Source organism: Nyctereutes procyonoides, unplaced genomic scaffold (genome assembly GCF_905146905.1).
Source record: "Nyctereutes procyonoides isolate TBG_1078 unplaced genomic scaffold, NYPRO_anot_genome, whole genome shotgun sequence".
Lineage (NCBI taxonomy): Eukaryota > Metazoa > Chordata > Mammalia > Carnivora > Canidae > Nyctereutes > Nyctereutes procyonoides.
The window spans coordinates 12,940,528-12,957,695 of NW_026575131.1; the positions used below are offsets into that span (position 1 = coordinate 12,940,528).

General features: G+C 39.2%; 1 protein-coding gene across 5 annotated transcripts in view; it reads right to left on the reverse strand.

Annotated features, from left to right (window-relative positions):
* ITPR1 (inositol 1,4,5-trisphosphate receptor type 1) overlaps nt 1–17,168 on the reverse strand; it is a 318,830-nt gene that overhangs the window by 157,995 nt on the left and 143,667 nt on the right. For all 5 annotated transcript variants that reach the window (XM_055343239.1, XM_055343238.1, XM_055343242.1 and 2 more), the window contains 8 exons: nt 12,433–12,532; nt 10,878–11,038; nt 10,238–10,379; nt 8,358–8,516; nt 5,874–6,046; nt 4,369–4,488; nt 3,164–3,358; nt 493–744 (listed from right to left, as the gene is read on the reverse strand). In XM_055343239.1, coding sequence (XP_055199214.1) covers nt 493–744; nt 3,164–3,358; nt 4,369–4,488; nt 5,874–6,046; nt 8,358–8,516; nt 10,238–10,379; nt 10,878–11,038; nt 12,433–12,532 — 1,302 coding nt within the window. The remainder of the gene's footprint in view (nt 1–492; nt 745–3,163; nt 3,359–4,368; nt 4,489–5,873; nt 6,047–8,357; nt 8,517–10,237; nt 10,380–10,877; nt 11,039–12,432; nt 12,533–17,168) is intronic.

Genomic DNA, 17,168 nt, shown 5'->3' on the forward strand with positions numbered 1-17,168 from the left:
CCTGCTCAGCCGGTATCTGTTTCTTCCTCTCCCTCTGCCCCTCCCCACCCACACCCTCACTTGTGCTTTGTCTCTTGCTTTCTCTCTCTCTCTCAAAAATAAATAAAATCCTTAAAAAAAAAAAAAAGAAAAAAAAAGCTATGTCGTCAATTGTCTTGTTTGTATCTCTTTCCCTTCAAGTGTAGAGATAGTGTTCTGGTTCGTTCATTGACATGTTACTTAAGGCTGACACAAAGTAGATACAAATATTTGTTGACTTTAAAAAAGAGACAAGACATAAATTTTACCATGCCATCTTTCACATTCTTCAAAAAAAAAAGCAGTATTTGCCATCTACTTTTTAATTTTAAGCTTGATGGGGGAAAAAAAAGACTTCATCTTTCTGTTATGATTTAACTAGACTTAACCATAAGTTGTCTGTCTACCCTGACCCAAACATGATGAGGTTTTAAAGCAACATGAGGTCTCGGTGCAGGGAGAAGCCAGACTCACTCATCGATGGCGATCTCCGAGGGAATCTCAGACCAGAGGCGGGCGTATTTCACAGGAGTGACTTGTTCTTGAGGATCTCGGTCCACGTGCATATGAAGCATGAGACGGCAGAAGGATGCCCTCAGGTCATAAGGCAGGTTTTCATCAGACATACAGCGGAGAATGAGATCTACATCCAGCTGGCCTGATATTTCATTGATGGCCAGGTACTGGCGGTCTAGGCACATCCTAGCAAAAAGGTTCAACTGATACCTGGAGAGAAGTAAGGTTACACAAAGAAATCAGAAGTCATTGAAGATGAATGGGAACACACATTAGACAGTTCAGATATCCCCAACTTTCACAGGAGTAACATTGGACACCTGAACATCGACATGCTTAGATGGCTTCTGTGACCAAGCAGATAAAGGAACAGTTCAAGCTATACCACCAGTCATACATATCTACCTTGCTGAGGTGGAGTAATTATGTGACTATTTGATTCCACTTTGCCCTTGTTTATTTTATGAAATAAATGGGGGAAAATGTTACATGTAAAATGCTTGTCTATTTCTTCAGCCGTTTTTTTTTTCAGCTGTTTTTTTTTATACAGTATATAAAGACCACGTAGGAAATGTTCAAGATATCTCCCATGTTGAGTCTAACTAGAAATTTTATAATACTCTTAGGGACTTATCTCATAAGCCTCCTTTTTGACTTTTACATGAAAAACATGATGTACAAAGTAGGGGAATCTTCAAAATATCTTATGCTTTCTTCCTCATCCAACTACATGTGGTTTTTGTCACCTCCTGTACTGGACTAGGGAAGCACTCTTTCTCATTCACCCTCATAGGAAAATGTATCAAACATTAAAAGAGTAAACAACTTCTAATGTGAAATAACAAAGCTACTGGCTTCCAAAGTGGCAAATACTGGCTTCTGAAGCTAAAATTCTGCTTATTATCAATAACCATGAGTTGAAAGTAGTCTCAATCTCACTAGATACCAGTGAATGCAAATAAAAAAATATGATTCTATTTCATGCTTATAATATTAACAAAGATTAAAAAGCATCACAATATTCAGTCAGCAAAGACCAGGAGAAACAAAGTTCTCATTTACAACTGGTGGGAGTGTGCACCAAAATATCCAATCTAGAAATGCTTGGTAAAGCTGAAAATATGCATGCTCGCCAATTCAACACTTCACTCCTGATATGAAATGGAAACTCTTACTCATATGCAATGCTTTTGAATAAGGATGCTCCCGGACATGAAAAACAAAATTGTGGCATACGATGTAATATCAAGGAGCAATGAAAACATAGCATAATAAAATGGAACCCCGCTCAGCTGTCAAAATTAGAGAAGTACATCTACCATCATTAACACGAACACATCTCAGAAGCAATACAAAATAAATAAGGCAGGTTTCAGAATGGAACTTAGAATAAAGTACCAATAACATAAATTTCCAGGAGCTGGCAAAATAGTCTATTTTTTATGAATGCATACAAATGGAGTAAAATACACCGAGAATGTGGAAGGTTACTTACACACTGTATGCATGAATGGGAGTGAGGGGCAGGGAACATAGGAGGGAATAAAGAGCACTAGAATGGCCAAGTTTTACTCATTAAAAAAATGCCATAAGCACTTCGCCATCTTCCCTTCTCTTTTCTTTGAAAAATTTCTATTGGCTCTCTTCCCCCTTCTTGACCTCTCCGTTGCCTTCCCTGAGGTGGTAGGGCCAGCAGGACTTAAAGCTGGAACCAGGGAGACCCTGGCGCTGACGGAGGTAACCAGCAGTGAGCAAACAGGTACACCCCCTAGGGAACAGACAGTGAGCAAACAGGCACAGCCCCCAAGGAAAGGCCAGCCAGGTTTCTCTGTCATAGGAGGGAGCTGCATATGTGGAAATGTGAAGGCTACAATAACCCAATGGTGTTGGAATGGAATTGCAAGTACTGATGTGGACTCAAGGTTTCATTACAAATTTGCACAGATGGATACAGAAATAGAGAAGATATATGGGTGCCTATATACAAATATACAGATAAATGTGAATATGCACACTTGTTTCCTAGCTTTGTCTGCCAAAGTTCTAAGGAGTTGGCACTACTATCTCTATGCAGATAAAGGACCTGGGACATAAAGAAGTATATAACTTGGCCAAATAAAAAACCTAGGGGCACCTGGGTGGCTCAGTGGTTGAGTGTCTGCCTTCAGTCCAGGTCGTGATCCTGGGGTCCTGGGATCGAGTCCCGCATCAGACTCCCTGCAGGGAGCCTGCTTCTCCCTCTGCCTATGTCTCTACCTCTCCCTAGAATAAATAAATAAAATCTTTAAAAAGAAAAAAAAAAAGTCAAAAACCTAGTATGTAGGAAGGTCAGAATTTGAACCCAAGCAGTCTGACCATACAGTCTGACTCCTAAATACTATTATATGCATGTATGTGCTGTGTTGCTACAGGCAAACAATAAACTGTTCTGCCCACCTGGCCAGGGCCCGAAATCAATTCCCTCCGTAAGTGTCAATGAGACCTCATACTCCAAACTCCTAAAATGCACATCATTTGCTAGACAGGTAACAACTTATGACTCCCTGGAACAATCAACAAGTAACCAATAAAATCCTCATTGATTCTTTTCACGGCACCCCAAACTGAGCCCGAAGGGACTTCTCGTGACCTGTAGTAGCTGAGAACGTCCCGGTCTTCCTTTTGGCCTTCTTTAGCGTCTTGTGCCAATTCCCTCACACTCTTGCTGCGGATCTCCTTGTTGCTGTCTCTCCAGAAGAGCCACACCTCCTCTTCATCTTCTCCTGCTTCTAGAGCATTCTCTCCAGTAGAAACACCCTCAAATTCAAAACGAGAAAGAACCAACCTGGAAAATAAGAGAAAGAGGGAAAACTCACTCCATTGAAATACTTGCTGATCCTGGATCAACTGTGGCAATACACTGAAATTTAGCTTCACTTTCAGCAGAAAGACAGAGATGACCATTTTTTGTTCCTCAGTGGCAGGATCACAAAAAGCCAAACATTAACTTCTTCCTATACTTTATGCCAGTGGTTCTCAAGCAGGGTGATTCTATCTGCCTTGCACCCTCTCCAGGAGACCTGTGGCAATGTCGGCAGACATTTGAACATTTTTGTTTGTCACAACTGAACAGGAGGAGTACTACAGGCATCTACTGGGTAGAAACCAAGGATGCTGCTAAACACACAGGACAGTCCACAAAGACAATTATTCAGGCCTAATGTCATATGCTGAAGTTGCATTAGCCTTAAGCCCAAAATTAAGTCATGCATGAGAAACAAACAAACAAAATCACTAGCTTAGTGCCTAATTGAGTTTGAGGTTTTGTTTTGATTTGTTTTCTAAACACTGGCCTTTATTACTGGCATTGTACTTACCAGGAAAACAGTTCCCTTGCTAAAAATGAATCACTACTATTACCAAAGTTTCTCTGTACCACTAAACACTTTTGAACAGTGATAATTTAAAAAGCTCTTCCCTGCAGTATCTTAATATCATCAATGAATTACCTCCTTTACATTTTAAAACTAATAATCATATGTTAAGAGCCTTAAGCTCTTAAAATTAAACCAAGTGTGTACAAAATGCTCTTTGGTGAATACACTTAGTTTTAAACCAGTGTGCAAAAGTAAGTATAGAGGAGGCCACTCCAGAAGCAAACTTAATTCCCTTATCCAAGACCTTTGCATTAGACAGATCTCATGCCAGCCTGTCTGACTTCAGACCAAGTCTTCACCCAAAAGGATGAAGTTCTCTTAGCCAGGAGTGCAGACATCCACTGAACCATACAAGCTCTATCTAAATCCTTTTCTCATCTGTATCTTAAATCCCAAGACTACTCCCTTCCCCACTCACTTGGTCTCAATTAGGATGTCGGCATTGGTTGGATTCAGCACGGCTTTACATATTAGTTCTTGGGTCACTGGGATCGATTTGTTCATGGACACACAGAGGTCAGAGAGATAATCTAAGAATCTGTCGAGAAAGAGAAAGCAAACAAAACATTTTCTGTAGCCAGAGCGGAGGTTTGGCTCTTGGAGCCTGACTCTTCTTAAGTGGACAGTCCATACCTTGGACAAAAGAAATCAGAGACATTTCAGGTTTGAGTGCCAGTATCTACAGCACCACCAGGAACCCAGTCACCATAAGAAAAGAAAGAAAGAGGCAGAAGAGGAAAGCGGCCATGACTGGGGCAGATGGAGAAGTGATGAGGCAAAAATGAAAAGAAGGAAGACAAGGAAGACATTCACATAAGGAAGCAGGGGATGGAGGGGGACCAGAGAAGTTAGGAAAGGCTCTGAGGCCTGAGTTGGAATCCCTGTGCTGATTCTCCTTTAGTTATGTTCTGATATGCAGTGTGACTTGGAGAAATTTCTTGACCTTGCTGTAGTACACTCTTCTCATCCACAGAAGAGGATAATGTATAACCTCAGAGAACTGTCCTGAAGATTAAGATTAAATAAGCTAATTCATGTCAAGTGCTGGTTTAGTTCACTCCCTGGTACATGAGAATGCTCCACAAAGCATTATTTATCTTCATGGGTGGGAGGAGTCATTTTGTAACAACACTATCAGCTCGCCAGCGTGATTGTTCATGATATCTATATTATAAGCTATTTCCTACTTCTAAAATATTGTGGATCTTTTTTTTTATATATATAAAAAATATTTATTTGAGAAAGAGAGAGATAGCATGAGCAGGGGAAAGGGCAGAGGGAGAGGGAGAAGCAGACTCCCTGTTGAGCAGGGAGCCCAATGTGGGGCTCGATCCCAGGACCCCAGGATCATGACCTGAGGTGAAGGCAGGTACTAAACTGACTGAGTCACCCAGTTGCCCCAATGTTGTGGATCTGAATCAGGAGAAGAAAAGAGGGAAGAGAGGAAGAAGGTGGGGAGTTCTATGAGAATGAGAAATGATAGAATCCTAACATAAAATAAAAACACTCAAGTAACAACTAAGTTTGCAAAAAAAACTCTTATGATATTTGGGGGAAGTGTTCTAACTGATAATCGGGGGGTATTACATGGTCACTGAGTGGCCAGTGCTATCTGCCATTGACTGAGCATCTACGAAGTACCAGGTACTTCACATGCATTTATTCTCATTCAATTTTCATAACCATCCATTTAGCATAGAAGGAAATTGAAGCTCAAGGGGAAAGTGAAGGTCACCCAGCTGGTAAATGTTAGAGCTAGGATTCCACCACAGGTCTGTTCTTTCCGCTACTCATCCAAGAGCCTCTCAAGACTGGCCTAAATGACATCTGCCACTGGCAGCCCTCAAAAAGGAAACCCAGCCCAAAGCACCATGACTGGTTTGGTCAGACACATTCTGCCAATCAGGCCCACCTCCGCCTCACCTGGGCTCCCTGTTCTTTCGCACCAGACTGACAAACGTGTCGATCTCAGCAGCGGTGATGTGTTTTTCCAGGAGTTTTCTGTTATTGTGAAGCAGGGCAGTGATGGTGTCTTCGGCCAACACATCGTAGCCAATCTGTTTCTGCATGAAGCCAAACTGCTTGGCTATGTACTCCTTTTAAGGAAGAAAAGAAAGGTTGACAGAGAGACCAAAAAATATTAAGGTCAACCCAAAACTGAGGAAAACAGCAATAGTCCCTGATGAGAATGATTGTTTGTAAGGGAAATCCTAGTGGAGCATCTTTCCACAACTTTCTAATCTAGGATAGCAGCTGCAAACTCCCCACATCCTTCATTTTACTAAACCTGCCACACAAATGTAATTAAGCAAATTATCCTGTATGTACAGATGGGCATTTTAGTAAGTGCACAGCATAAATATTAATGTGGTGACTTATTTTCCTAAAAGGTCAAAAGCTGTTTTTCAGCTCTGATTTTATTACTAATTCAAGAGGATTTAACTGTGCCTTGCTCCTCTATGCTGCTGAATAAATACACTTAAGCCTACCTAGCTATTTAGAACAATATTACCCCATTCTGTATTCTTTAACTGGGGTGAAAATACATTTTTATAGCCAATGGGTAGCAGAAGCAAGTTAGGAATACCTAAGCCAGTCAACCAGATTCATAGAACCTATGACAACATCTCTAGCTTCTCTCTTTGGGGATCAGACATGATGTTCCATAACAATATATGAGGAACTCAGGGAAGCCTCTTAAAGATATTTGCTTCTTTCTATTAAAAAATATTTCCCTTCCCAAGACAATTTGTTTACTGAAAGTTCCAAAAGCCCTTGAAACTTGGCTTTTTAAAATTAATTCCAAAAACCTAAAAACTACTCAGAGTGTCCACAGTGGACACTGGCCACTTTTCAGCCCATGCTCAATAAGGATGCACATTTAGGAATTCACCAGACCTCAAAGATACACTTATGCCAAGTGGCATAGAATCCATAAATAATAAGCAGAGATAGTCAATGTAGCAGCAGTAAGAGGGAATGGTTTGGTCTTTTCATGTAGAAGCAAAATGTGCTGGCACACACTACAGGCTCCAATGCATCCTCATCTGAAGATAGCAGAGAAAGAGAATAAAATCTCTTTGGCACTATTTTAGTATGGTATTGACACATCGCAGGTGAATTTAAAGCAATCAGAGCACCCAAAGACCACCTGTCCAGACTAATGAACGCAACATCCTAGGTATAGGATACTTTTAATTTCAACAATACCAAAGGCAAAGTCAAAAGCTTAGCAATATTTTCCAACAACGTTATATCTAATACTTTAGAGCATTGCTTAAGTTTAACACTATCTTCGTGACAAAATATAAAAAACCTTAATTACAGAGAAAAGCTTAAATGTAAAGGCCAGATGTTGTGGCAGTCAAAAGTTTACAAACAAAAGCTTTTTGTAACACAACGCAGAGACTGGGAATCAAGGTTTTCATAAGTATCATCTATACACCTATAGTACTTTACGTAACATAGTGTAGGGCCTCTCAACCTCATCACTACTGACTATCGGGCTGGATAACTATTTGCAGACGGGGATGTCCTGTGCATTCCTGGATATTTAGTAGCATCAGTGGCTTCTACCCACTAGGTGCCAGGAGCACCTCCAAGTTATGACACTCAAAAGGGTCCCCTGAAATTGTCAAATACTTCCTGGGGGACAATATTAGTCCCAGCTGAGAACTACTAAATGTGGTAACACAGTTCACAGGCTTCCTTAAGATACCAAAATAATGGGAAACCCCAGAGAGGTTAGAACATTTATTTCATGGGGAGAGGATAATATATATAGTGCCATGACATAGACAAGGACTTAGAATGTCATAAAATAGGAGCCAAAATCAAAATAAAGTTACCAGCAGACATGTAGGCTATGGAAGGGAACAGGAAGAAAAGATTCCACTCTTCCTTTAATATAAACCCATGTAATCATTTTCCATAAGGCAATAAAAATGTAATACCAATGCCAAAAGAAAACTCTCATTGAAAGGTGGCTGCAGGGATCCCTGGGTGGCGCAGCGGTTTGGTGCCTGCCTTTGGCCCAGGGTGCGATCCTGGAGACCCGGGATCGAATCCCACATCGGGCTCCCGGTGCATGAAGCCTGCTTCTCCCTCTGCCTGTGTCTCTGCCTCTCTCTCCCTCTCTGTGACTATCATAAATAAATAAAAATTAAAAAAAAAAAAAAAAAGAAAAAAAAAGAGAGGTGGCTGCAGAAGGGAACTTCTCTGGCATCTTTCTTAAGGACTCTATCTTCTGAGGCTTGCAAAAATTTATTTCCTTTCTAAGCATGAACTTAATAAACTAATCTCTAGTCATTAAGTAACTATAGATGTGAGACTTAAAACTCATGAGGTGAGTACATGAACTTCAGGGATGAAGCTGGCCATTACTTCCCATCCATCCCGAATACCAACCTGGTTTTTTCTGTAGTCTTGCTGGGAGTGTCTCAGGACCCTGTAGCAGAGCCGGCAGATATGTCTGAATGGGGCATGCCGCTGATCCCCAAGCTCCTCCAGCCGCAGCATGGGGCCATCGCCACAGTCTGTGAATGGGGCTTGTAACAACTTGAAGATCTGATTGTGAGAAGGAAGAATGAATGCTGCCATCATTTACAGAATTAATGGCTAACCCTTGGTCTTAACCTAATACAACCTCACAGGTGGTGGGACTGCACAGGCAAATCTTTCTAGATCAGTATCAATAATCTGAAAATTACATGCAATCCATCAACTGAGACTGGCTACTCACTGAATTCAGGCCACCTGGACCTCATTGGTCCTCAAACACTTGCAAGTGTGGTGTGTAGGGCAGTGGTTAAAAGTATAGACTTTGGAATTAGCAAATTTTAAGTTGAACTCACTCCTGCATTATTCCCTAGTGGTATAAAGCACAGTCAAGGTAGCTTTTGGTTTTCTCATCAGTAAAATGGAAAGAATATCACTGAGTTACAAGGGGGTCTTAAGGATAAAGTAGATAATAATTGTCAGTTGCATAAATATAGTGCTCAGTGAAGGCTTCTGCCATGGAATCTGATCATTCTGGCCCCTCAAGGAATTACCACTGTGGAAATGAGCATTGGCATTAAGCCAGAGGTCTAATCTGGGAGTCATCCCATGGAACAGCTGGACATAATTTATTCTTGGACTGGAAATCCTTGCTGAAACATGATGGAGTTTTAATAAATTTTGTCTATCATCAACTGACAGGAGAAAGGATTCTCAAATCCCAAGTTCCCATGGAGAACTACAGGACTAGTAATGAATAGGTTTCTCTTTGGATTTTAGTGGCCAGGAATTTCTAAGCCAGGTATGTAGCCAATATATAGCTGTAGAGAACTATATGGTATGCATTTCTGTGCACTTCATCTACTATTGTCACTTACCTCCCTATAATTTATCTTTACACCAGTTTATTTAAATTTATACCAGGTAATACTATCTATATTTGTCCAGTAAGCCACTTATTCATTATTTATGGTAAGATTTTGTGATGGTTTATAGGGCTCACTATTTATCAAATACTCCAAATCTTCCCAGACATATGAAATAACCTTAAGGACACAGAGAACTTGTTAACGTTTTTGACGAAAATGAAGTCGTCAAGTGAACACTTCTTGGAGTTCCCAACAGGTAAATTCTCACATGTTGATAGTCAACTAGTATGTTTTCAACTGAACTGAGCTAGGAAGTCATGAAAATTTACAGAGGAATCTTAGATGCATATTACTAAATGAAAGAACATAGAACTAAATACTGTATGATTCCAACTATATGACATTCTGGAAAAGGCTAAACTATGATAGCAGTAAAAGGATCAGTGGTTGCCAGGGGTTGAGGGGAATGAGGGATGAATAGGCACAGTACAGAAGATTTTTAGGACAGTGAAAATATTCTGCATAATACTGTAATAATGGATATGTAATTATACATTGGCCTAAACCCAAATAGTAAGTGTACAAACACCAAGAGCAAATAGTAAATCTATATATATAAAACTATAGATTTGGGGGGATTATGATGTGTCAATGCAGGTTTAACAACTGTAACAAATGTACCACTACAGTGGTGAATGTAAATGATAGGTAAGGCTATGCATGTGTGTGGGCAGGAGGTATAAACTTTGTGCTGTCCACTCACTATTGTTATGAACTCAAAACTGCTCTATAAAATCAAGTCTGTTTTCTTGAAAAGTCAGTTGATCAAGCCTTCCAGGTGGGAGCCATCCATGCCCTCTGTAAAAGCAGTGAGCCTACTGATTTCTTACAAAGACTGCAGGTATGTCGCATCTCACAGACCTGCTTGAGGATATTCTGTTCTCTCATCAGCTTCTGCCGCTCCCTGTTGGGCTTGGAGAATACCACTTCAAGTACGTCTTGACCAGAGTTAGTGCCACCAGTGACAAAGTAAACCAAGTCTTCCAGTAGCTTGGTTACAGACCTTAGGGAGAAAGAAGCTATTAGAGATGGGGAACAGTCAACATCCAATAGGTTGGAAGCTTCACCTTAGAAGACTTCGGCCCTGATGAGTCAGTTTAACACAAGCAGATCCATTCTTCCCAATTTCCTTAAACATGACAACCAATTACCAAAAAGAGTAAAATACACACAATACATTATTGTCCACAAAAGGATAACCACCTTCACAAAATATAAGCCATCAAATTTTATTTCAGAGTAACACTGGCCCCTAACATTTACTTAGGTAGCCCCAGAGGCCAAATTAGAGACAAAGAAAAAAGATGATCTTTTCAACTTTAGAAACTCAAGTCAATGTGGTTCTTGAAAATCACAAGTAGAAGCCACATATAAAGGCTAAGGCCTGTTCCTCTCACATACAACTGTTCAGAGTTGGCATTTAGTCTTTCTGCAAGCAAGGGATTAAAAAAAAATCCAGGGGCTGAGGATGAGTGTGTCTGGTTCTTGTGGGAAGCCTCACCTTCTTTCATTCTGGGTGATGGTGCCTTTCTCCAGCTTCCCAGCTATAGAGCCCAGCACCTTGCTGGCATCATTGGCAAAATCCAGGTCCCGAACCTCAGCAGGAGAAACTGGAACTATGGCAAAAGCTTCCTTATCCTCTTTCACAGGGGAGGTGCCAATCTGAAAAGCAAAATGGTCTTCATGGAACTGTCTTTTGGATTGAGAGAGCAAAACTTCAAACAAGCACTATATTTACGGGACACTGGGCTACCCAAAAAGCTGGAGCTATACCTTGCCGTTAAAATCAACAAGACATAGGAACATATCTGGAAAGAAGTACCTCAAATCACTACTAGTTGTTACCTCTCTAGAGATTCTTACTGTGGGGAAGCGTGAAGCAGAAAATGGGCTCTGGGGATCCCTGGGTGGCGCAGCGGTTTAGCGCCTGCCTTTGGCCCAGGGCGCGATCCTGGAGACCCAGGATTGAATCCCACGTCGGGCTCCTGGTGCATGGAGCCTGCTTCTCCCTCTGCCTGTGTCTCTACCTCTCTCTCTCTCTCTCTCTCTCTCTCTGTGTGTGTGTGTGTGTGTGTGTGCGTGACTATCATAAATAAATAAAAATTTAAAAAAAAAAGAAAGAAAATGGACTCTGGTATCATTTCATGCCTTTATTTATTTATTTATTTATTTGATTTATTTATTAGTGAGAGACACAGAGAGAGAGAGGCAGAGACACAGGCAGAGGGAGAAGCAGGCTCCATGCAGGGAGCCCAACATGGGACTCAATCCTGGGTCCCCAGGATCACACCCCGGGCCGAAGGCGGCACCAAATCGCTGAGACACCCAGGCTACCCCATACTTCCATTTATTAAAGGAAGCGTGTTAAGAGTGTTGTAATTTGAAAACATGTTTATAAATACATAAGGAAAAGGCAAATAAGCAAAATGGTAATTACTGACTCAGTATTATAAGGGTAGACAATTTACCATTCCTTCAATTTTTCTATATACCTGAAAATGTTCATAAAAATAGAAGAAAAAAATTCCAACAACCTCCCCCATCACTAAAAAATATTTCACTTTTTAAAAACAAAATCCCCATGTTTGTGAATTTATGTTCTATGACCCTGGAAAAGGTAGTGAAGGAGAGGTGGGCCTCTGGGAGAGAAATTAAAGGGGCTGAGAGAACTTTAAAAAAAATGCATATTTAAATACACAGAGAGATAAAGAAATAATAAAGATTGGGGAAAGCTGATTAGGTATCTGATGCGCCTCAAGGCACAAGCAAACATTCCCTGAGCTAAAATCATCCTTCAAACAGACAAGAAATCCAGACAATTGCTCAATCTTTAGGGCAAAAGCCATGGAATAAAAAGTTCTGGTTATTTCAAAAAGTCTGGGCTTGCTTTAGCCAGGTCCCATGGAGAGAATTCTTTCACTGCATTCAACTTTGTCCATGACCACACACTGGCCAAACCAACAAAACACAGCTCCCTATTCCCCCATCTGTTCTCAAAGGAGCTTTTTCATTAGGGAGCACAAGACCAAAGGAGACAGCCAAGTTCCAGAACTTACTTTAAGCATCACGGGTTTCTCTTCTTCCTTGTCGATGGGGATATTTGTGCTGTGAACCCAGGTATTAGTGCACAGGTGTCTCAGCCGGACATAGGAGTTTCTAAAGGGGGAAAAAAAGAAAAAGGATTTGGAGGACAGGAATTTTTAGGTTCTCTATAGCCCCTGCCCTAAAATATATTCTATCAAAATACAGAGGGATACCAAAATGGTTTTTTGCTACATACACTAGACAATATAGACTAAGGAGAAAATGTCTGCATACTAAGGAGATGTATTCTAATATGCTTACAATAAGAAATCATAATGATTCTAACATTGGAATATGCTCTATTTCTAAATACAAGATCATTCCTATGAAAAAGTATCTCAGAACAAACTGAGCATGAGACAGGGTAACAAAAAGTATTTACCGAGTATATATTAACATGTATCATGAGAGATGATGAAGCAACACTTGAAATTTTCATATGGATCAATAAAGCAAAAAATAAAATTACTAGGATAAAATGAGTTAATATTTAATAATCTTGTGGTAGGGAAAGCCATTGAAACATTTGGCAACATACTAGGGTCATAAATTTTAAAAGATGGATACACCTTAAAATACATTTTAAATTTTGTATCTTCCATAAAGAAAAAAAAATCATGAACAAAGTTTAAAGAGAAAGGACAGACAACCTGGGAAAATGAAAGAATATCACATGGCATATAAAGGTGATTAATCTGCATTTATAAGGAGATCTTTAAAATCAGTAAGAAAAGAACATCAATACTGGAAATGAAAATGAGACAAGAACATAAGCCAGTAATTTAATAAAGCAAAATATAAATGGCCAATAAACTTGGAAGTATACAATCTCCTTTGTATACAATTTATACAAATTAAAACTATATATCATCTTACTGTATCATATTCCAAAGATCTTAGAGACTGACATAACCCAGTATTTAAAAGAGCTTAGGGAAATGATCTGTCCTCACTCCTGGTGGGAACACGGGAAGGGAGTCTTGCACTTTATAAAACAAGTACAATGTATCTATCTTTTTATCTAGCAATCCCATTTTTAGATTTCTCACTTAAGAGATGACAGTACAAGTACAAATAAAAACAAAGCATTATTTACAATACTGAAAAACTGTAAACAATCCAATGTCTCAATAATGGACTAATTATAGTACATACACTAGAATACTAGTTATTTTAAATGATTATAATTGGTATATACTTGGAAATATATACAAAATATATTCAATGGAAAATGTAAAAATGCCTCATAATTCTATTTATAATCAATTATATACATGTTATTTGTGTGCCCAGAGACCTAAAACTACATAAACCGTAATGTTAACAGTTATCTCTCAATAGTAAATTTTACATAATTTTTGCTTCTTTGCTCTCCATGACACTAACAAATTTTTGTAGTTGTTGTTTTATAGTGAACATGGATAATTTTACCATGTTTTTCAATTTTGCTTTAGGGAAATAGAAATAATGGCTTAGTTCTTGCATCAGGAATCTACCACATTAGTGAGACAAGATCAATGAACATCAAGCAATAGTAAGTAACAGGAAATGCACATTAAAAAACATTAAGTTGGGAGACAGTCAAGTACTGAAGGACTTTCAGAGGAGGAGATTAATGAGGCTTCAGGAAGTCATGGAAGTTTTTTTTGTTACAGAAAACTTGAGTGAACTTTGAACACTGGTGGGGCTGGGACAGACAAGGGACCATAGAAGTCATCTGTGTTAAGAGGAGTTTAGAGCAATGGTACTGACATGGAAAAGAGGTGGGATGGGGAGAGCATCAGACCAGACATGTATCTTCAGTACATTCTCTGCCTTCTGCTTTCCCTCATTCTAACAGCCCTGAACATTATAAATAAGGGCAACCATAGCGATATTTACGTTAACTAGAACAAATATACATGAAAAAACACAAATAAGAAATCTGATAGAGATTTGCAATTCTTTTTTCTTCTGAGTGACTTGCACTCATTTTCTTAATTTCAAGATTTTTTTAAATTTTTATTTATTTATGATAGTCACAGAGAGAGAGAGAGAGAGAGAGAGAGAGAGAGAGAGAGAGGCAGAGACACAGGCAGAAGGAGAAGCAGGCTCCATGCACCGGGAGCCTGACGTGGCATTCGATCCCGGGTCTCCAGGATCACGCCCTGGGCCAAAGGCAGGCGCCAAACCGCTGTGCCACCCAGGGATCCCTCATTTTCTTAATTTCAAATTATAACCAAAGCTTGCAGCTTAGGTTTTTATTGGATAATTACATTCTATAAAGTTCTAGGTCAAATTATATTTAAGATACAAAGGGCATTCTATCAATTCATTCTAAGTCCCATTCCCAATCCTTAACTCAAAAGCCATGAGATCAGGACAATTATAAAACAGTCACAAAGTTGGATGCTCTCCCAATGTTCATGTAATGCATCTATTTCACGTATATTGCAATTTAATTATCTTATTTAGTATATCCAGGATTTGCTATTATCCTTTTCATTTTGATTTGGAAAGATTCTTTTTTAAAAAGAAATATTTTATTTATTCATGAGAGAGAGAGAGAGAGAGGCAGAAACAAAGGCAGAGAGAGAAACAGGCTCCAAGCAAGAAGCCCGTTGTGGGACTCAATCCCAGGACTCCAGGATCACACCCTGGGCCATAGGCAGGCCCTCAACTGCTGAGCCACCCAGGCGTCGCCTTGTAACCAGTGACCATCACAAAAATTCCTTTGTTGATACCATTTCAGAGACATTCATTTATCTACTTTCAGACTTCCTGATCTTCAAACAAGCAATGTTTAGCATAATGTTAAGATACAGGGAAATGAGTATACTACCCCTAAGGTTTTTTTTATCCCTCCACAGGACCAATGAATAAGAAGCCCATTTAATTGTGGCTCTTAGGTTGTTCGTCAAAGGCAAGAACAGATAAAAAAAAATTTAAAGCTAAGACCAAGTTCAAGATCATAACTGGTAATTAACACTGGTAGACCATATTGGACACTTTTTCCCTGGTGAATACAAGGCTTCCCTTGTTTAAAAGTTCAGAATCCATCTACCTATGGACAACTAGTCCACTGAGAGTTTTCCAACAGAGAAACATAAATGAATTGATGTGGATACAAAAGCAGGGGTCTCTAACCAGCCAAAGCTGCTTGGCCATCTGACCTAAAAGCTTAGACTTCCCCCTTCCTACAGGATTATGTGAATTTCCAACCCATTGGGGAATATGGCCAACTAGCACCTTACTCTCTTTGCCAAGGGAATGACACGAAGCACCTTCTAATAAAATAAAACAATGTGATATGTCAAATCAAAGGGCTCTGTTCTTTGCTATCCCTAGAAAACTAAAACATTTAGTATGTAATATAACTGTCATTCCCTTGCCTCCTGGGAGCCTAAAGAAATTTATTAAATAATTTCCAGAACAGAGGCCATAACATATGGAAACTTACTTAAACCAAAATGTAAATGTGTTCTACAGACCTATACCTGTCTAGTTAACAAGTCAATGAGAAAGGAAGCTTTTAAAAAGCAATTTACTGGGGTGCATGAGTGGCTCAGTCAGTTGGTCCGACTCTTAATTCCGGCTCAGAGTCATGAGATCAAGTCTAACAGTGGGCTCTTCACTCAGCATGGAATCTACTTGAGATTCTCTCTCTCTCTCTCTCTCTCTCTCTCTGCCTCTGCCCCTACCTTTGTATTCACACACTCTCTCTAAAAATTAATAAAAATCTTTAAAAAAAAGCAATGTGCCTTACTACAAACAATATTTAAAAGGGATCTCAAAATGCATCAAAGATCTAAGAGTAAAGACCATAAACTATAAAACTCTTAAAGAAAAGATCAGCATGATTGTTTGTGACCTTGGAATGGGCATAGTTTCTTAAGAAACCAAAAGCTTAAGCAATCAAAGAAAAAATAGAAAAATTGGACTTCGACAAAATTAAACATTTTTCTACTTCAATAGATACCATCTAGGAAGTGAAAATACAACCTAGACAATGGGAGAAAATTCTTGCAAATCACATATTTGGTAAGGGATTTATATCTAAAATAAAGAACACTTAAAACTCAGTAATAAAAGGACAATTCAATTTTTTAAATGGGAAAAACTCTAAGATAATACATGAGTGGCCAATAAGCACATGAAAAGATGATGAACCTCATTAGGCATCACAGAAATGCAAATCAAAATCACAATGACATGTTGCTTCACACCTACCAAGATTGTTCACATAAAAAAAGACAGTGACAAGTATTGGTGAGAATGTAGAGAAACTGGAACTCTCACATACAAGAGGTGGGAATGTAAAATGGTGCATCCATGTTGAAAAACAGTCTAGCAGTTCCTCAAAAGGTTAGACAAGAGTTACTATATAACACAGCATTCCACTCCTAGGTATACACCCAAGAGAATGAAAACTTATGTCCCCTCCAAAAATGTGTACACAAATGTTCACAGCAGCGTAATAGCAAAAAAGGGCTAACAATCCAACTGGCCATCAGGTAGAAACTCGATGAATATATGGTGCTCTACTGGCTTAGTCAGTAGAGCAAGCAATTCTTAATCCTGGGGTCATGAGTTCAAGCCCTATGTTGGGAAATAAATAAATAGATAAATAAATAGATAAATAAATAAATAAATAAATAAGCAAGCAAGCTTTTTAAAGGATGGGTATTAACCCTCCTTTAAAAAAAATAAAATAAGAAAAAAATAATTG